This window comes from Hyposmocoma kahamanoa, unplaced genomic scaffold (assembly GCF_003589595.1).
Source record: "Hyposmocoma kahamanoa isolate Upper Pololo Valley unplaced genomic scaffold, ASM358959v1 66, whole genome shotgun sequence".
In the NCBI taxonomy this organism is placed as follows: Eukaryota; Metazoa; Arthropoda; class Insecta; order Lepidoptera; family Cosmopterigidae; genus Hyposmocoma; species Hyposmocoma kahamanoa.
The window spans coordinates 11,503,951-11,526,538 of NW_020653854.1; the positions used below are offsets into that span (position 1 = coordinate 11,503,951).

The following is a 22,588-nucleotide window of genomic DNA, read 5'->3' on the forward strand; positions in this document are numbered from 1 at the left end:
TACTTTTTGAGTTGAGATGAGATATGTAGTAAATTAATATAAAATAAAATCTTGCTTAGGTTTAGGAAATGAAAGTATTTTTCCAGATTTAAATCGCGTATATTTGTTTTTTCAAACAAACCAACCTTCTTCCAACATTATAATCAGAATAATCGTAAATCATAGGTACGTATCATTTTTTATTTAACTTCCTCCGTGGCCGAACGGCACCGTGCTGAGTCTGCCACGCAGAGGTCCTGTGTCGGGAGAAATATTGGCCTACATTTATTTCTCTCGTGAATTTGGGTGTAATTTGTGCTGGTTTATGCGTGTGTTCATGGATATACAGTGCGGGGCAACGAGTGTGTGCGTTATTAAAAAAAATCTTTCTTTACATACACAAGTTAGCAACTATCATTACAAGACTAACCAAGTGCAAAAGTGTAACCACAATTATTATTATCATATGTACAATATCGTGTGTACCTATTATTAGATTCGATTAAATTATATTAAATTGTATTATACCGTATTATGATACTACATGTAACAAACTATTATCGAATTATCGGAAGAGGTATACTACCTTCTTAATAACATTTTTTAAGTTTTTTTATTGAATGTTGCGATGTTTTACTACCATGACATTCAATTATTGTTTGTGAAATTACTTCACAAGTTTGTTATAATTATTAATACAAAGATCGAACACTCAGAAAAAACACTCAGAAAAATTCCTTCGATCCGGTCGGATTCGAACCGACGTCTTCTTGCATACCGTGCCAGACGCTATACCAACTAAGCCACGGAACGAACCAACGGACCTCACGAATTTTTCTATGTGCTTGCGTCGTGTCTTTGTACTTGGTTTTTCAACGACTTTTTAATCGTAGCGCCATCTATGAGAAATCTTTGACAGATTTATCACCCAGTTAGTACCTTTACAGTTACCAGTCCTGGCGAGAGATGTCGCTATTCACTGTATTAATTAAATTTTTATTGAATTGATATTCAATTATTTTTTGTGAAATTACTCCACTAGTTTGTTATAATTATTAATACAAGGATCGAACACTCAGAAAAAACACTCAGAAAAAATTCCTTCGATCCGGTCGGATTCGAACCGACGTCTTCTTGCATACCGTGCCAGACGCTATACCAACTAAGCCACGGAACGAAAGTTCGTGGCTTAGTAAATTTGTTATAATTATTATAACATAATAAAGATCCAGACACTAAGAAAAATTCATTCGAACCAGCACCCTTAAGCAATCCGTGCCAGATACTCTACCAATTAAGCCGCGGAACTTACCAGCAGACCTTACGAATTTCTCTGTGTTTGTTGCAGAGCTTTGTTTTTGTTTTTTAACGACTTTTTACCGTAGCGCGATCTATGAGAAATTTATTTCTTTGCTCAGAGAGATACCTTTACAGCTACCATCGCTGACTATGTCGCTTTAATAATTGTATTTTTTTTTAACTTATTTCATTGAATGGCCCGATGTTATAGTAGGTACATTAAATTATTTTTTGTGATTACTCCACTAGTTTGTTGTAATTATTATAACAAATAAGGCCCATGGCCCAGGTTTACTGGCTACGACTAAATCTCGATTGAATCGCATAAACACGCGTCATCAGCGCGTCGTCAGCGCGTCATCTGCGCGTCGTTTGCGCGTTTATAATACGCCGTGTGCAAAGGTCCTAAAAAAAATTTATTCGATCTTCAAAACTATAAAATTAATTCGTGTCACATTTGTAACTACGAAAAGCCGCCGTTTTTTCCCCGTTATCTTTGAATTTAAAAATTTTCCAATTAATAATTAAATTGCTGACATCTAACCTCGTTTATTTTGTGTAAAATACTCAAGCAAAACCGCAGGATATACTTGTTGCTCTAAAAACTTAGCAAGGCGCACGAAGACAGACACGGAACATGTTCGGATTTAAGCAAGCACACGACATGAAATATCAAAAAGTTTATTAAAGTCGGCATGCTGTCTTTATCATTCACATTAAAAACATATAGCGCGATCCTGTTGTCAACACGATAAGGATTATTGATGAGAAAAAGTAAAGAAAGGAACGTAAAATACTATTGTAATGTAAAGTTTTCCAGCAACTTTAGCTGCAGTTAATTGTTTGGAATGAAAATAATTTATTGAAGTTGAGGTTACATTATAACGCTGTGTAACTGCGTGTGTAATTATAGATAACAAGTTTGTTTAATTACGAGTACAACTATGGAAGAGAGTCACGTTAACAGCTTTGCCTTATCGTTTGAAAACAATCGAGTGAGTATCTAGTTAATCCTTCCTCATAAAGACTTACTATTCTAAGCTATTCAACAGTCCGAAACTTTAATGTAGGCAGTTAAAGATGCGTAGATATACCTACTTACCTATAGATACAAAGATTACTAACATGTATAATTACTCAGTGCCATTCTTCACTTTGTAAAATAAATATATTTGAACTTATAGACGTATTTGTCTAGTAAAGGTAATTTACACTTCACTGCTTTTGATTCGGTACCAAGCATATGGTACCAAGTAACTAGTTAATTGTAAAAAGTACATCAACAAAACCTATATAGGTGCATACACTGATAATTTTAAAGTAGGTCATATAAATAACTGCAATATACTTATATGTCCATACATTCATATAGATATTTTTTGTTGATGAGGTCACAATATAAATTACATAAATAAGTATATATTATAATATCATAACTATCACATAATGTATCATCTAATTGATGTATGAATTGTGCACTTCATGTTTTAAAATCTTCCACATTTCCTTCTTCTGCATTGCTTAATAAAATTAATTGTAGAGGCGAGTAGCAACCCACAATTATCAAATTATTACCTATATTTCTTAAAATTTATATGCTATGATTTTATTTGAATGGTACTTTTGCATACCTGCATTACAATGCTGTACTGAAGGAAAAAAAATTGTCTAATATATGCATTAAAGTAGTCAAAAGTATCGGATCATAAAAATCAAGCCATTTATATTTTTCCCCGGCAACCCCAGGGAATAATTACTGATTTGACTCTATCTTACTATGGTTACAATCCCAGGCAATGGGTTGCCATTATGAAGTGAAGAAGGCCAAACGAGCCAGCTGGCTCACTGGACCTATTCGGAATGTGAATTCTAAGGTGACCTTTCAACACAGCTAGACAGTTTTAGGAGTCCAGGCAGACTCCACAAATCAGGCAAAGAAAAGGATACAGCCCCCTTTGTCTTCCTGGAAAGCCTAGAATGTCTACTGTTGATTAAGCTAATTGTAGGCCTATTGCTCTGCATGGTCTTACAAACTGCTAGAATGCTTAATGTACAGACAGCAGCAAATCAAGCTGTATATTGATGGATCTTGTTTCACTGCACTGGAGGCAATATTCGAACAAAAGTGCAAAGCTTGGTGTACTATTGCCTTACAATGGATTTTATCCTACCATTTCTCAATCTTACAATCTTATATCTCAATATTCTGAAGAAGCCAACTTTTCGAGTAAATCATAACTGGGCAGATCAAGTCCTTACTTTCCACATAAGAGTCTGACCACTTTCAATTCTTATTATACTATCGTTCTGTTATGTCACTTACATTCCAGTTTTAATCTGACTGAGATGCTCATTCTATATATAATTATTTTAGCCCTATAATAAATTATTTTGGTGTATTTTTTAAAATCTTATATTAGTATAAAATGTTGGTAGTTTTCTAAGATGCATAAAATACATGAAGTTAGATTACAGAGGCATACCATAAATTCTGGCTAAGTTTGCATATCAAAATTTGTTACCCTATACATGACAAAACATTCATACTATAGAACATTCAATTAAAATTCAACCTGACTTATTAATTAAAGACTCTGAACAGTCTGTCGCTGCGATGACTTAAGTCTTACATTGGCAACCTAAATCCTTTTTGCTCCACTGGCATACAATGTTTATTAAATTATCCACGTTATATAGTGTACTCACGTCACTGCTATTAGTTCTGTAACAACTAGAGCTCAGATACTGTGCTTTCATAGAAAAAATGTGACAAATAATAAAAATAAAATATTTGTGTAGGAAAAATACCAAATAATGTATCTTTTTATATATATTATACCAAAAAGATGTAAAGTCAAATGAAAAATTAACACCCTTAGTTCTCCATTGCAAAATATCGAAATTTAGTTAGAGGGACTTAAACACATTGATTCTTAAAAATACACTGCTTTTTAATCTTCAATAATAATTAAGAAATAAATTTTAAAAAATGTAAATAAAAAGTGTTGTTACATATAAACTAATTAAATTCAATAAAACAATCATGGCTGTTCCGACTGCAATTTCAAGTACCTATAAAATATTTTGTGAAAACATTTACTCTTTCATGAACTTCGGAATAATATTATGCACATTTGTAGAATCATACATTTTTCCATTTGCTATTATAAAATGGATTATTATAATCAGTAAATACGGAGGATTGTCCCGATTTCTTACTAGTAATCAATCTAACACACAGTCGCGGACTCGTTACAAGTATAATCTGGAATTAATGACGAGCTGTGAAAGAAATAGAATTGAAAGCAATGAGCAAAATTTGATGTCGCATATTAGTATCGTCATGGAGGCGGATTGTGGCCAGTATTATTGGATTCAGGTACGTGAGTAAGAAACGTATACCGTTTCTTAATCTAAAACAAATTATGTTATTAATTCTACACTTGCTAATCGCTTTTTGAGTTAATATTCATCTGCATATCTTCTCTAAGTTGCTCCACATAATTTCAAGCTCTCAAGTACTCTTCTCAGTTTCTAATTATGGCAGACTATGTGTGAGCCACTCTGTCCAGAGCTGGGTACAAGAAAATTAAATATGTATGCGAATTAAGTACAAATACAAATTTTGTATTTCGATTACTACTTAATAATGTATTTTGTAATTCGTATTTCGAATACTTTAGTAGCAGTAGAGACCCTTGTGATAGAGTTGGTCCAGGGAAGTACTGCCACCTTGCCTATTTCTGCCACGAAGCAGTAATGTAAGCTTAATTGCGTTCCGATTTCTTAAAAGAATAAGGGTGCTGGTGAAATTAATTAGAGGCACATGGGAGTTTTCAACTTTTTCTCAGGGTGACGGGCGCAGAAGCACGTGACCCTCAGATCTTTGCGATTTAAAGCTCTGAGTGGTATTGCAACTGCTATGGACAGGCGTGTCACTTACCACCAGGCGCACGACTTATTCTTTCCGCCAGTTAGTGTCATAAAAAAACTTTCATGGTGTCGATAGTCGATTGTATTCTGTAACTTCTATTTTGTATTTTAAATAAATGAAATCAAAATACTGTATTTTGTACATTTTGGAATACGCCTCATTATTTTTTTAAATACGTATAAAAAGTATTTCGTAATTTATATTTCAATTAAGACATGACACATATTTTACCCAGCGCTGTCACTGAGACTAGATACATTTTTCTTACTTCACTATTATCTATACTTATTTAACTTATTTTGACATAACCCTACATTTGAAGAATCCTCCCTTCAGTGTATTTACGCTGCCTGTCATCACAGACGACTTAAGGCTCGATGGAGCCGCGCAGTAACCTTTTTGTGTTTGGAACAAATATGTACCTTTATACAGGGCGTCTCATGGCAATAGGAGTCTGAGGGAAAGTATTTTAAATGTTACAGAAAAAAAAAATTGTTACATGGAGACATTATTTTTAAAAGTAAGTAATACAGCATTCCAAGATCTTTTTAAACTTGAACCATCCAAATGTATAATATACCTATCTCAACTTCCTCAGACCAAAAGTAGTCCAGTTTTGAATAGATATATTTTCCATTTGTTTTGTTCGAATTTAACCCTGGCGAAAACCCATACTATAAGACACCTAATTAAATTATATTAGGCTACAAATAAGATCTGCGATAGCAGATTCGATGAAAAGTTTTTTGTTATTATTTACTTGTACGTAGCGTTGGATAACAGTCCGAAATAGTTCAAATAATACAAGTTTTTGAGGAAAAAGTTCTGAAAAATTGGAAAATATACATAAAATTCGAAGACTCATATTATGTTCTACGTTTAGATATATCTTTTAATGTTTTGTTGTTTATACAACATGAATTATAAAATAAAATTATAATAAACATTGCAAATGTAATTTTCTAAACCCTGCTGACTTATTTTCACACAAGTTAGCATAATAGAGTTCAGTATCTTCAACTTTTGACAGGGTCAAATGTGTAAATTTATAACGTTTATAGGAAAACGACTAGCGACACGCCTGTCCATAGCAGTTGCAGTGCCACTAAAAGCTTTAAATCGCAAAGGTCTGAGGGGTAGGTACTGTCACTGCACCCCCCCAACCTGAGACTTGAGTAGGCAACTCCTATGTGCCTGTAATTTCACACAGCCCTTCAAAATCCGAACACTGTAATGCACACGTAGTGCTTGGCACAGAAATGGTTAGTGACAGTACGTCTCTGGACGAACTCTTTTACAAAGTGCGCTGTTGCTACCAAATTACCTTATATGGTCTAGAGAAATAATATTATAATATGTCTTTAATGCTAATTTACAGTGTCGGTTTTAGTGTCGTACTTAGAAGAGGTAGGTTGCCAATACGTCACTGACATATTTATGTGTTTTTGGTATCAGCTCGTGACCCATGGCCAGTGTAACCTAGTTGTAACGTTGATATAATAGGTCGGTGCAAATTTTATCGCGGTTTGGCCTCCGTATTTGAAAATTCATTTTCTACAACTAATAGAACTTCCGTTTTGGATTTGTACAATAATCAAATGAGAGTTTAAAGGATTTTAAACGGCTTTCTAGCAGAATTTGTCCTAGATTACAAAACCGAATTAAAGTCCTTCGTTTTGATTATGACGTTTTAGGATTACAGAGGCCGCAATTGAAGTTTGAAATCTAAATGAACATTTTAATCAATTTAGCTACTTGTTTTGCAGTATGTATAACTGTAATGAACCGTAATCTAATTTTATTTTTCTTAAAAAGGAGTTCAGACGGACGCTCTACTTGAAATTATGTAAGGCACATAGTAATTTTTTGTTTTTAATGTAAAGAAAAATCAGTAGCTATTCTTATATCTCATAGCAAACCCGTAATCTGCAAGATTTAAGTTGTTGTGACTGTAATAACTTACTCGTACTAACTACGGGCCGGCCAAATCGGCACTGATACTCGAAACACGTAATTACTGTAATTAAACTAATAAAAATATCTATCATAAAAAATAATATTTGTTCTATAGTCGTTTGTTTAGGTACTTAACTAAATGTAAACAATCTTGATAAATATTTTTATTGAAACACGTACTTTACAAATCAATAGGTATAAAAATAGGCATGCAATTTCGTATGAAACCAAGTATTTGTATTTGAAGGTAAGTAAAAATCATTTTATAAATGTATAGGTATTTCATTAAATAGACATTTCAAGATTGTTTACATTTAGTTAAGTACCTAAAGAAATGGGCTAAAGATATCTTATCTAGAAGAAATTTTCCTTTTTTTAACCAACTTCAAAAAAGGAGGTTACCAAATCGACTGTTTTTTTAAGTATGTTACGCGATAACGGCATTTGTCAACCGATTTTGGCGATTCTCTTTTTAAAATTTTTATTGAATTGATATTCAATTTTTTTTTAATTGTTCAACTAGTTTGTTACCTATAATTATTAACACAAAGATCGAACACTCAGAAAAAATTCCTTCGATCCGGCCGGATTCGAACCGAGACGTCTTACTTCCCGTGCCAGACGCTATACCAACTAAGCCACGGAACGAGCCAGCGGACCTCACGAATTTTTCTATTTATATATTTTTTATATTTTTGTGCTTGAATTGTATCTTTGTATTTAGTTTTTTTCAACGACTTTTTAGTCGTAGCGCCATCTATGAGAAATCTATGAAAATTTTATCACCCAGTTAGATAATCCAGATAGATTCTCTTTTTGTTAGAAAGAAGTTACCTCAATATTGGTCCCGTTTAAATTTGAAGAAAATATTCCACCTCTAAGGGTGGCAAACTAGGGGATTAATCCGGTATCGTACTCACTTGCCGCTAACTGATTACAATAAAACTTGGCAAATAGATTCACCACTTTTGAGGTTAGTTTTTTATTGAATAAAGTTTCAGAAAAAATATTTTAGCACAATTACCTATAGGAAATGGAACTATTTTTCCGGATTTAAATCGCGTGTATTTGTTTTTTCAAACAAACCGGTTTGTTTTTTCAAAAAAAAGGGTTTGTATGATTATGTGATATACGCGATTTAAATCCGGAAAAATAGTTTCATTTCCTATGTGTAATAATCGCGAAAACCTAAGAACTCGATACAATTTTACCTAATCAAATTCTTTGAGAGATATCAATACCAAAAAGAAAAATTACTTTTTAAATTGTAACTTTTGGAAAAAAATTATTACTCCAACGAGAGGCGTTTCATAATAATTCGTTAAAGCATGAAATTTAAATGCAAACGTATATGTATACTTTTTGATGTAGCACTAAGGCTCAATTCACACTGGCGCAGAGTTGAAGCGTCGCGTCGCGTACTGACTGAGACTGAGCGCGTGAGCGCAGACGACATACATAAAGATGCAGCGGACACCACTAATGAATGCACTGTGCGGTTTTGGTTTTGCCCGAATACGCAGTAGGTATTTTAGGAAACATGAGCAGCCTCGGCAAGGTCAGCACCTACGGTGAATAAAACCGGGTTATGAGCTACTGTTGAAGCTGATTCATCGCAACATACTTAGAAATTTACTGCTGTAGCTATACTGTCCCATTAGCAACAAATCGGTAACGTGAAAAAGTAGAACACAGGGAACAAAAGTATGACAAACACGAATTGTCCGCAACATGTGTTTCAAATTTTGTTTTAATAAACCGGCTCAAGGGATCAAGGACTTCCCGGCTGCATCATTATTTGCGATGAAAAACTAATTATTTATGATAATCGTAAACGATAAACAATGGTGTTCAGTGTGTCTGTATCCAAAAAAAACTTAATCCACAAATAAATTATGGTATCGGTTTGGAGCTCCAGCTGCGAAGTAACCCGCCATAGCTTCCTGAGTTAGATAAAATCATGGCAGCTGATCGCTATGAAGAAATTTAATGATAATAGCATCTTACTTAATGATAATACTATTACGACTGATCTTCACCGTTACTTCCACTCTATAAATTCAGAGTAAATACATGTAGAAACCAAGTTCATCTTATAAGAGTTGCAGATTGAAGCTCTACTTCGACCTCTATACATTCTAACTTGGTCCCTCTCGATTACAATTTTTTCCGAATTTTAGATACCTTTAAAATAATTTAGTTCCCATGAAGCAGTTGAAAATAAGTTCTATGACTTTGTGGGTTCCCGTTCGCCATCTACTATTCTACCGCAAAGCAGGAAATAGCTTTGCAAATTTAGGCTATATTATATAATTACTAAAATATTTTTCTTTCGTTTGAATTCTATATAGAACGGCACTTTTATACCTAACCTAACCTAACCCTGTATTTTTATTACGTAAACAGTTATATAATGGCAATATAAAAATAACGCATTGTGTAACTAGGGCGGAAAATCTTTTAATGCAAACGAGGTGACGATTTAGCCCCGAACTATTTAGACCAATTTAATCGTGTCAAATTCGTAATAATTTTACAAGTACGTGTAACACACTAGTAATATTTTAGTACAAATTCTGAAAAAACCGCATTTTTGGGATTTACCACGATTAGAAATTTTCATAAGTAGCAATTTAAAAATTTGTCTTCTTCGGCGCAAGAGACTATCATCTTTTGCGCCACAGTCAAAACTTCATCGCCGAGTTTATCCCATAATATCGGCCAAATCACTTGTACTACTCATTTTCAAATGTACTATTATCATAACAATTTAATGAAAACGGCATGCTTTTGTAATTACGGACGCCTAAGGTTTGTTTCTAACACTAAACACATTAATGCAAGTCACCGGAGGGGAAGCGAGAACAACTGTTTTGCTAGACCAAAATGGTTTAGATATTTACTATTTAAATAACGGTCTTACGAAAAATATACAATACTGCTAAGAATTGTCCAAAGACGGTGCTAATTTGTTACACGATAGAATATATTTTACTCGATCGTATAAAATCCTGAAAACAGGTTAAAATAAAAGTCTAAAACGAATTATTTAGTAAAATATCAGACTTTGCACATCATTTTTATATGGAGATATTTCTCTTCAAGTACTACAGAGAACTTGCTAAGGTTTCAACTGAAGCCCTATAGTTATTATAAATTAAATTCACATTTATCCCAAAATATGAAAATATCCCAGTGGTTTAACGACACGTCGCTCAGCTCACTGCCCTGTCAGTCGCCTTTTGGGCGCTAGTCGACGTCGGACAAACACCTTAAATCCACAATAATACAGGAAAATTAAAAAAAAGACAATTCATAAAATTCTGGCAATCCGATTTATATTCGGTCTGTGTAAATATGACCATATCGCTGAATTTCGATGTAACTTAAAATGGCTATCACTCCGGCTTTCTATTGTTGACTATACATCAAGCTTGCACATCAAGATTGACACTTTGGACTTTGGACTGTCCTTATTGCAAACGGCATAGAGTTTAATTTAAACCTCTAGTGTCATGCTTGACGTGCTCTTGACCCTGTACATCCTTCCTACATACCCCTGGGGGTATGTAGGAAGGACATACAACGTAGATAATAAAGAAGCTGGCTTCTTTATTATCTACGTTCCCGTTTTAATCTCTCAGTTCCTATATACTTCCCGCACAAAACGTACACCTGTGACACTAGAACACTTTTATATAATTATTTATTAATAATTTAGTGTCAAACAATCTATACATATCAAATATAATATACGCATCTGTTTGTAAGTGAAGTCCACAGGTTCTGCAATTAAAATTAATAAGTACCTCTTAATCCAAAACCGTTACTCAGTTGATGTCAATTGTCATTTACGATCGAAATTCAATTCAATAGAGTTATGATTATTTTAATGCATTTTTGGAAATTTTCAACTGGATCGGCTCAAAAAAATTTTGTTTTCAATTTGTGAAAGGTTTCTTCGGGATTTTGTATTGTAACTTAATCTGTGATAAATAATAATAAAAAAATAGTGATGAAACTATGGAATTACATTTTTAAATTTTTTATTTAAAGTTGATAATGCAAGTCGGACTCGCTCGAACGTGACATCTTCACTTTAGGTCAAAACTTTCGTAGCTTCCATTTTTTTTTGTAATAAAGTGACGGGACGAACAAGTGCGCCTGATGGTATTCTACACACCTGTCCATAACAGTTGCAGTGCCAATCAGAGCTTCAAATCGCAAAGATTTGAGGAGCACTGCCACTGCGCCGTCACCCTGAGACGTAAGTTGACAAGTCCCATATGCCTGTAATGTCACCAGCACCCTTACAATTCCATTCTTCCTTCCACTGATGTTACGAAGCTGATTATTTTAAGCGTGAAAGTACAATTCATACAGATTGAGTTATAAAACAAAATCCCGAAGAAACCTACAAACTGAAAAAAAATTTTTACAGCCGACCCGGTTGAAAATTTCCAAAAATCCATAAAAAAATTCATAACTCGAAAACGTGAAAAATCACGGAACATACATGAAGGTGATTCGGATACCCCTCAATATGAGGCACCTAAATTTTACTTTTGGACGTCACTTCTCCTGCCATCCGCATCCTATATAAATACTTGTTGTAAGTAAATGTTATCTATCTATCACGTAATTGATTGAACCAACAACACAAGATGATAGTATTATTTATTCCATGTAAAGTACTGAAATTGAAATGCTACGTCGAACTTGTTGAAACTTTAACAAACAATTTTGAAAACATTATTTTACTGTTCCAAGTTAAGCTACTGTGGACAAGATTGTAAGAGGATACCACCAGGATTATGGAGGATGTATGGGGCCAAGGTGCAATATTTAGACTTAAGGTAAGTGATAAATAAATACTCGGATAACTAAAATTAATTTAGGACATTTTGTAACACCCTTCCCAAGTAGAAAGTCGAACGTATATATATTTTTCATTTAAGATTAAAGTGCATACGAAAATATAGCAAATATTAGTATGTGCCTACTTCCCGGAAAAGGTATAGAAAGTTTGACCTCTATGGTTATTTTAACGCTGACCGTTCTTTATTTATCTTAACATGTTTGCGCTCTTTTTGGCAAATACGACAATTTATTGCGGGTCAATATAATCCAGCTTATTTATTATGGCGTTAAATCCACCATGCTTTACCTTACGTTATAGGAATAGGAGTATTAGTTAAAAAAAACTCGATTATGAGTTTTACACTACTGAACATAAGCTTTCCCCTGAGCACGCCAACTCTCCTGGCCCTGGGGGCCTACTCCCGTTCTCTGTCCGACACCCGTCCGGAACAATTACTGTCAAATAAGTAATACTTGACTAAATTGAAACACGCATGTTGCGAATGAAGCTTCCTACTTGATACTTTTGATTTGGTCGAGAATTACTTATTTGACAGTATTGTTTCAGATGGCATGTCGAACGAGAACTAGAGTAGATCCACAGCGCCACACGTGGGCCCAAATTGAGAATTCTTGGACATAGGAATAACTTGTGGAGTATCGAGCTATTTTTTTTTATGTGATAGATAATAACATTCCCAACAACTTTTATTTTTGTATAACTTCTTGAAAAGTTGATAGCTTCGGAGAAAAAAAAAATTTTTTTTTGTGTGGAGAAATATACATTTTATTTTTTATCTCAAAATATACGAAAATGTAATGTGCGTGAGCTACTTACAGTATAGTTCCAATCATTTTCTATGTAGAAATAAATAATCCGTCTGCACGTACTTGCGGTTTTGTAAGTAAGGTGCGGCAAAATTGTCAACTTTTTATGTACTTTTTTAACAAAATATATCAGCTTCGACTAAAAACAAATTAATTTTAGTGTAATTTAGAGAGTGTTATAACAATAACACGAAAGTTAAGTAGAAACTAGTATATAATGTTAAAAAATAAATAACAATTCTAAGAATTTGCCACCTTCTACTCGTAAAGCCGCAAGTACCTGCAGATGGATTATTTTTTCTTGATAGAGAATGATTGGACCTATACTGTAAATAAACCATACGCATTACATTTTCCTACATTTCGAGATAAAAAATAAAATGTCTATTTCTCCAAAAAAAACTCTTTATTCCTAAAATTGTTCCCATGATTTTTTTTAAAAAGGGCAACCATTTCATTGCCTTAATTACACTTTACAATCACAACACTAAAGAAAACCTTATTCTGAACATAAAACAGTACCTACTATAAATTAGAACCTCAGAATTAACATATTATGGACAAGTTTATATAGGGTAACTATCTAAGTTTCGACATTTGAAATCCAGGCGTTTTTAAAGTTCTAATTTTTTCTATTGATTAGTCCTAGGCAAACCAATGTTTGTTATGAGCGTGTCAAAAATCCTTAGGTAGGTCGCATCACCACGTTTCAGGAGCCAAAAGTAAATATATTCTCAGACTTTTCTGCAGTATGTATGCATCTGTGACAAAATTCACTCTTGAAACTAATTAAAAGTCTGATAAATCCGCCTTCAGTTCGAGGAAACAGATAAAAGAAAATTAATAATGTTTAATGGGTTTATTGGATCGGAGAGATGTCATTATCGTGTCGTGTCGTAACCGAATCAAAAGGTAAACACGATTAGACCTGAAGCATTTACATCAATTAACATGATGAAAGCTACTTTCAGTTACAACTGCCTCGAGACGTTGTCAGGCCTGGAACAATTTCCGAGACTGGAGGAGCTGATACTAGATAATAATAAATTATCTGATGGCGTGGGTTTCCCGCTTTTGCCCCGTCTGCGGACACTCTCGCTGAATAACAATCAGGTACAATAACATCTATTGGATTATAGGTGTTATAGTGCGTGCAAAATATAACATACACTTCATAAACAAATAATATAAAGCACACATGTTTAATTTTGCAACCGCTGAAACGCCTATAATAGTTACCTCCTACAGTTCTTGTATAGTAAAGACCACGGAAGAAAAAAGTTCTGTGGTAAAGACGCTTTATGCGACTATTCGTATAAAAGTTTGGGCTAAATAAATTTAACGCTGCTTGTTATTTTATTGGATTTTGTCATTGACTCGGCAAAAAGAAGAAGACTAACTATGTAATTAAGATACATAGGGCGCACTATAAGTTTCCGGAACTGGCCACTTAGTAATTACAACATTTGAAAATGGAACTGTTTGGCTGTAGAATACAGTTTGTTTCATCTGACTGTCACTTGTTTTTACATTGTGGCGTCATTTTAGAAATTGGTTGTCTACATCACCATGAATTTAATTCGTGAGAATTTTCGTAGTATGATTTTCTACGACTTTAAGTAAGTTTTTAAAAGCTCAGCGGAGCTTCACTCGGCTTCAAACTGCTTTTGGCGATGAAATACCATGCAAGGCGACTATTTATAGCTGGTTTGCAGACTTCAAACGCGGTCGTGTGAATATCAGTGACGAATTTCGTGATGGTCGCCCGTCCACTGCTGTGAACAACAAAAACATCGATGCTGTGCGCCGTATGATCAAAACAGACAAGCATGTGACATACATGAGATTCGGGCATCTTTAGGCATAGGCATGAGTCAAATACAATCAATACTACACAAACATTGGGGTGTGAAAAAGCTGTACTCTCGGTGGATCCCACACAAATTGAATGAGGCCCAAAAAACGGATCGCGTCACTTGGTGCAATGCCATGCTTACCAGATTCAACGAAGGGGGTCAAATTTGATGTGGGACATAGTAACAGGTGACGAAACATGGATTTATAGTTACGATCCCAAAACAAAGCAACAATCGAGCGTAAGGGTCTTTCGAGATGAGTCGAAACCAACCAAAGTGGCGCGCGTGTAAAGTGCCTCTAAGCGGATGAGCGGATGATTGCTTCTTTCCTTAATAATACTGGACACGTGGCTACTGTTGCTTTGGAGAATCGTTGTACCGTGAATAGTGATTGGTACACGACCATTTGTTTGCCGGAAGGAAGTAACCGTAAACGCCGTACCATCTTGCACCACGATAATGCCAGTTCTCACACGGCCAGACAGACAAATGAATTTTCGAACAACGATGACCTTGTGACTTTTATTTATTTCCAAAAATTAAGTACCATTTACGCGGTCAACGATTTTCATCACCTGAAGAGGCTGTCGAAGAATATGAAAAATATGTTTAAGAGATTGTCACGGAGTTTTCAAAATTGGTTCATTCGTATGAAAAAGTGCATTAACGCTAACGGAGAATATTTTGAGAAACAATAAATTCATTTCTGACCATTTATAGTATTTTTTTGTTATTCACCCCAGAAACTTATAGTGCGCCCCATGTGTTACGACAGGCCGGTTTAGCCTTTTGATCGGAGGTGGCAAGCTACCCGGTGTAAATACTGAGTTGTCTGATGACGGTAATTCGCAGTCGAAGTCTACCAAAAGCGGCTGGTGTGTAGAGGTGGATGGTAATTATCATCAGGATGAAAAAATCACAGTGATCAGTCGTCAATAGTATAACCGTGACTTTTTACCGAAGGAACGCCGTTCCAAAATCACATAGGTTGTACCTCCGTTCCACTACTGCCTCCGTGACTTACATCACGACATTACGACGTAGGTATTTACGAATAAAATCATTCGCGATCTCAGTGACAAGTTGCCAAATATCCGTTTCAGATAAAGACAGATTCGCATTCTCTATTTAAAAACAGTTAAAGTTAATGTGACCGACATATCCAATGATATTATACTTGACATATCAGAACGGAACTAATGACGCAAAGCTAAAATATCATTAAATAATTTCAATGTTCTAAAACTGGGTTATGGTTCTTTTATAATAACTCAAAAAATGGTTAGTCACATAGCCGCGTTTTAGTTTGTGGACGGCAGTATTGCGGATCAATTTTTCAACTGGAATTAAACGTTAGGATTTTATAAGTGAAGGCGGCAGAGATGGCGCATTTACACCCGGTGTAAATACTCGTACATCGGGCTATTTACACCGGGTGTAAATGCGCCATTTAGTACGCACAGAGGCTTGTTCAAATATACGCGTTATTCGCCACCGCTGTGGGTACCGAAATCCAGGTGAGTAGGTACGCGGTATTCCCACTGTTAACACCTATGTGGATATCGCTACCGCTGTGGGTAGTTAAATCCATTATTCGCCATCATTTATTATTATGCCAACTAATCATCACCAACTGACTCGCAAGGTGTGCAGAGGGATGAATTTGCCACTTCTTCCGCATCGTGTGGCGAAACCTGTTTCGCAAAGCAAACGAAAAGATACCGCCTAACTGGGCGGTATAGCGTAGTACCGCGGAACTTTATACAAATACCCGGCGGGATTTTTATTTATTATATATTTTTCGCTACCCACAGAGCAGCAGCGGTAACGAATAAGGCTAATATTTGAACAGGCCTTTAGATTCTGAATTTATAAACAACAATCGGCAATTTCATTCAGATTTTTTTTATATGAAATTTGAATTATTCATCGGAACCTACTACCTGAAATGTACGATTTATTGCGTATCATTCAAAATACCAAAAGTATTTACGAGGAAAAATTTACATTTTCGCAAGTGAAGCAGAAGCTACAATTTTTTTTTGTCGAACTAATATCTCCAACCTGTGCCTACATCTTCATTCTTGTGTAGGACTAATTTTTCTATATGAAAAACGTAGACAAAAACTCTAAAATGGAAGGACTCTATGTAAGAGTGTAACGTCAAAACCTCGCCTGAAAATGGTAACAATGTAGCCTGGCATAGTTTGCTATTACATGGTTACGATCACGTTACGACCAACACACGTCGTCCGGGTGTTTACAGTCCATATTTCTTCCAAACACCCTTATCAGTGTCGCGGGACTTAATTTATGCGAGGTATTTTTGTACTTGTTCAAAAATAGCGCCTTTCTCGGACAATATAAAGCTACCAGACTTGTAATTCCGATGTTCCCGACATTCTTTATGAAGTATAGGAGTACATGAATTTATTTTCTTTGTTACCATTGAGTTATGTACTTTCGTTGGGGACGTGTTGGACAGAAGATACAACTTAACATTTTACAAATATAACAGTACGTTTTTAGAAATGTAATCGGAACCAAAGATCTTAAATTCTCCTCTTTCTTCCTTAGTTTTTAAACCATGCGTTACTCAAAGCCTTGAAACTTTCTTTTTTAGTACAAAAATACATAAATCAGCAATTCCATGCATTTAAATCGAGTAGGTATTTTGTAAGAAATTACTGTTTTCTCGAAATTTTATTATGGCCCCACACAGTACAACTAGTGGGTTCTATCACCTCTTAAAAGACGCTAATAAAATATCACCCTGAATAACGACTAACAATTTGTGTGGGCCGACAGAATTTAAACGAAAACATTTCTTCTGCAGATAACACTTAAGTTGATATTATAGTCAATACAATTATAACAGCTTTATTTTAGGTTCAGTTTTTGCATCACTATTATTATCATTTTCCTATTTTCTATAAGAAATTCAATATTCCAGATAACAGACCTAGATGTGTTAATAAAGAAGATTGGCCGAAGTTTCCCTTCGCTGACATACCTTAGCCTGCTTAGCAACAAGGCATGCCCTAACCAACTATCTGACGTGGATAAGGACGACTCAGACTATCAGAGATATAGGTACGAATGCTATATCTAAATCTACCAGAACGTAGAAAATGAGAAGCTGTTTAGGTACTCCGTAAGGCTAATTGATGACGTTGTAAGTCACAAGTTCATGTTTGGCGGTAACGTTCCTGTCTTTGGAGAAACCACCTGGGTAGGTACCACCTACCTTTATCTACCGCAAGGCAATTTACATGTGTTAAAAGTTAAATATATTTGGGGACGTACGGGTGGAGGCCTTGCGTACGTAATCTGAAGTATATGTATAATATACCGGACACGCATTGAGTAGTCCCGGATAGGTACCTAGTACGAACTGTACTCGCAAACCTGAAGTATTGCTACAAACGACAATTTTTTTGTAATTTTATTTTATATTGAGATATTGAGATTGTGACATTGATAACATGAAATAAACGATTCTATTCTATTCTATTCTATTCTATTTTGATAATATTTAGTTTTATTATTTGTTATAGCATTTTGTTTTGTATCAACCTTTATTTATATTATAAACGATCGTATTATTTGTTGATATTACATTTTAAATGTAACTTTGATAATATGATTAAGATGTATTACGATATTTTAGATTCTATTCTATTTCATCACAATTCCCGATATCTACTACGAGATACTACGAGAAGAGTAACACACTTATAAAGTGGTTACCGCAGAGGCAAAGGGTTCTCCGAGAACCCAATCACAGTAATAAAAGGTCACATTCCATATAGAATATACATACCATTGAAGACTATGCTTTGTATAATAAAATGTCCACACTGTAGAGTACCGTATTCGCGAGAATGCTACAATAACTTATTAACGTATTCTAAGAGCACACTATTTAAGCACAGACTACACGCGTTTACGTCGCCGTAAAAAAAGCAGATTGTTATATTTGTATCGATTCAAACGAGAGTCGCGTTCGTATTTAGTTTGTATCGCGTTTTACGTGCTTTTGTAGCGATTCAATAATAACAACATCGCTTTGCAAGGCTGAGAAAAATGGCGTGTGACGGGCGCGTGCTCACGACACTGCGCCGCCGCACCGCCACTCCCAGTCCTCTGTATAGCACGTATGCACACGGCATATTTTGCACGCGTATATGATGCGCGTTTCACGAACGCGCTTTTACGCCGCCACTGAATTTGTGAACGTGTGTGAAGATTTATGGGCTATGACCGAAGCTTGTTTGAATCGCGTGAACGCGCATCATTTGCGTATAAAAAATACGCTGTATGCATAAGCTCTAACGTTAAAATAATTTAATTCTATCTTATTTTGTAGTAGTGTGCTATGCGACTCTGTGAAGTCGCAGGTTTCAGTCTCTTTTTGTCATATTACAAATCAATTCAAAAAGACCAGACCTACTGTAACGAAATTGAAACACAGATCACATAAACCCTACTGGGGGCCTATCACCACCTCTTAAAACAATATTACTTTAACCTTACATTGACTTATCGTACCATAACGCGCTTCAAGTAAGCGTATTGTAATGTTAAAACTATGATGTTTTATTGGCAGCTTTGTGACTTTCATTCATTCACTCAGTTCGTACTACGACGCGACTTTAACATTAAAGTAGTATTGCTCTTATGTCAAATTTAGCAATCTTACAATAGTTAGTTACACGGATGCAAAGGAAACAATATTATTTTCAATTTAATTGTCTTATTATTGATTTGTAATGATTAAAAGTTAAATTGAACTTATTTATTTACATATATCTCTTCATTATTTTGTTTATTTTTTATTTAATAGCACATAGTAAATAATTTCTCGTTAAATAAAAATACGCGATGTTTATTTCGTAAAATTATGACAGCGCCATCCATATGCTCCTTGGCGAAACTAACAGTTGACACTCGACTATATTTCCGAATTTATTCACAACGTGACTATCAAGACTCGGCTTGTTTTGTTTATTTTTCTTCATGAAAATGTGGAATTTTAATAGATTTTATTATTACATACTTTTCTTTTTTTAACACTCAAAATTCTCTGAATGTAAATAACATTAAGTACTTAAAAATTACACTACAATAAGACGATTGAGAACATCAACAAAGAAAGAGATGGCATTATATAGTTCACATAGCGTTATCTCTTTCCTATTTTTAGTAAGGAATAGACAATATTGGGAAATCATTCGTCTTTCAATCACTTTTGTAATTATACATTATTTGGTTGACAGGTTCGTCATGGTATGAATACGAGCAATATTATAATAAGCTTACTTTAAGCTTACATTGAACTTTCCAAAAACAATTTCAAGATTGTTTTTGGAAAGGACCCCCAGTACTTATAACAGCAAATAATACTTAAGTTTTATTTTTCAGATATTTCGTAATATACAAAGTGCAAAACCTGCGCTTCCTGGATTCCCGAAGAGTGTCGCCAACGGAGTGGAAGGTGGCGGTTACGCGAGGCGAGTTCATGCGCGTACGCAGACCGGCGGATGATGTCACTGATGCCTCCACACCCGCTCTTGCATCGTTTAACAGACAGAGACCGTTACCTGTTGACTTTGCGGCGTTGGGCAAACACAAAGGTGAATTTGATCATTTATACATTGATTTATAGAATAGACAGATATAGATGATAGAAAAACTCGCAAGGCTGCAGATGTTGACACCCACCTTCTTCAGTCTTCAGTCCCTTCGAGACCATGGACGTTGCAATACACCGAGGTAAATAATAAAATATTTATACGCGATCAAGTCCAATTTTTTAAAATCTTGAAAATTTATGTTATTTTGCAAAGTTTCTGAATTTTAAAGAACGTCAGCGATACCATTTCCAAGTCAATTAGTACTTTTTGTAATAGTTACTTTAATAGTTACTTTTTGGCACGCATATTACTTTGAAGGATGTCTATTTTTTAACCGACTTCAAAAAAAAGGAGGAGGTTCTCAATTCGACTGTATGTTTTTTTTGTATGTATTTTACGCGATAACTCCGGTATTTGAACCGATTTTCATGATTCTTTTTTTCTTGGAAAGAGGGTACCTCCATAGTGGTCCCATTTTATTTTGAAGAAAATCATCCAACTTTAAGGGTGGCTGATCACGCATGAACATTCATTTTTATACATAGCGCCTAAAATTTACTTAAGGCGCAATTATTTTTATGGTTGGTTTTGCTATTCTCCAATTCAAGGCGTTTTTATCTCTCAATATACTTTGAGTAGTGAAAACCGATTTTGATTATCTCCTGTGTCAAGTCCTGTATAGTGTCGAACTAGGGGATATTTCAATAAAACATGACAAGATGTAATTCCACGTAATTTTGAGGTCGGTTTTTTTAGTACTCTGTACTGAGATTATGATAGATTGTTTTATAATATGAATATACCTTTACTTTCCCCCTTACTAGTTTTTAACCGACTTCAAAAAATATCTATTACGTAGGTAGTATGTAGGTATGTTACGCGACTACTCCGGTATTTGTAAACCGATTTTGATTATTATTTTTTTGTTTGGAAAGAGGGTACCACAGTATTGGTCCCATTTAAATTTGAAGAAAATATTCCACCTCTAAAGGTGGCAATGAATCCGGTTTTGCGCACTTTCTGGTAACCGATTTCAATAAAACTTGGTAAATAGATGTAATTCCACCAACTTTTGAGCTCTTTTTTTTTTCAATTATAGTATAGCGACTTGTCAGCTTTTATCTTAAAAATTAATGTTTCAAGTAGTCACCAATTAATAATTTAATGTTATGCTTCAGGTGCCTACGGCAAATGTCACTACAAGTACACAGGAAAACACTCCGAAGGTAATAGATTTATTGTAAATAGCGATTTGTGACATTCGACGAGGTATGAACAAAGAAATAACTAAACCTACAGAATTCCTACAGCTCTATTTTGTCATTGAATTACGTTTAGTTGGATTTTTATTTGAAAGGCTGATAAATTTAGATTCAATTATCACTATTTACAGGTTTGTGACCACGGTGAGATTTCTTTTATTTTCCATAGTCACGGGTTGCCTGTCGTAACTCAAGATTTGTCGAATTGAGAATTGAAAAAAAAGCTATATATTCACATGGTTATTTTTAAAATATCCATCCTTGCAGGATTATATACTAACATCATAAAGAACAACTTTTGTTCCATTTTAATAATTCATCAGATTTTACTTTGATACGCATCGTTTTAACTTTATTTTTGGCAAATTTATTATGATTAGATATTTATTGAATTGATATTCAATTGTTTTTGTGAAATTATTCCACTAGTTTGTTGTAATTATTAATACAAAGCTCGAACTCTTAGAAAAAATTCCTTCGATCCGTCCGGATTCGAACCGACGTCTCCTAGCAAACCGTGCCAGATGCTATGCCAACTAAGCCACGGAACAAACCAGCGGACCTCACGAATTTTTCTGTGCTTGTTGTTGAATCTTTGTATTTGGTTTTCAACGACTTTTTAACAGTTCGATCTTTGTATTAATAATTATAACAAATTTATTACGTTTTGTAAAAAGTCATGGAACAAAATTGTTATTTATGATGTTGATAATAGTCCTGTGATGACGTTAGTTATATATATTCGTTTATAAGTGGATAATTAAGTATTATATTTATTTAAAAATAATCACATTATTTGCAATAAGATCCGTTCAGTATTTTTTTAATTTTCAAATTGTGTTTTCTCAATTCCCCAAATTTAAGTTACGACAATATTTGGTTTCATCTGGGATATTTAGGTACCTTCTTTCGCTGTCGACGACTAACTTCATCTCGATTACTTGTGGCGTTACCATTGTCACTCATTTTTTCCGACTA

At 34.6% G+C, this 22,588-nt stretch overlaps 1 protein-coding gene across 2 annotated transcripts; it reads left to right on the plus strand.

The window, feature by feature from the left end:
* Positions 1–2,222: 2,222 nt before the first annotated feature.
* LOC113231908 (leucine-rich melanocyte differentiation-associated protein-like) lies at positions 2,223–21,874 on the plus strand. Of its 2 annotated transcripts, none has more exons than XM_026466449.1 (6): positions 2,223–2,273; positions 11,939–12,024; positions 13,828–13,969; positions 17,666–17,805; positions 20,137–20,348; positions 21,527–21,874. In XM_026466449.1, exons 1-6 carry the CDS (start codon positions 2,223–2,225, stop codon positions 21,604–21,606), a joined length of 711 nt encoding a protein of 236 aa, XP_026322234.1. In that variant the 3' UTR covers positions 21,607–21,874. The 2 variants fall into 2 exon arrangements, with proteins under 2 accessions (XP_026322234.1, XP_026322233.1); XM_026466448.1 differs by lacking the exon at positions 2,223–2,273 and adding an exon at positions 4,495–4,657.
* Positions 21,875–22,588: the final 714 nt, after the last annotated feature.

Excerpts from the sequence above, each read along its gene's own strand:
- LOC113231908 (XM_026466448.1), top strand. The coding sequence starts at position 4,553 with ATGACGAGCTGTGAAAGAAATAGAATTGAAAGCAATGAGCAAAATTTG. Across the intron at positions 13,970-17,665 it reads TCTCGCTGAATAACAATCAG|ATAACAGACCTAGATGTGTT; the intron begins GTACAATAACAT and ends TCAATATTCCAG. Across the intron at positions 20,349-21,526 it reads GGCGTTGGGCAAACACAAAG|GTGCCTACGGCAAATGTCAC; the intron begins GTGAATTTGATC and ends GTTATGCTTCAG.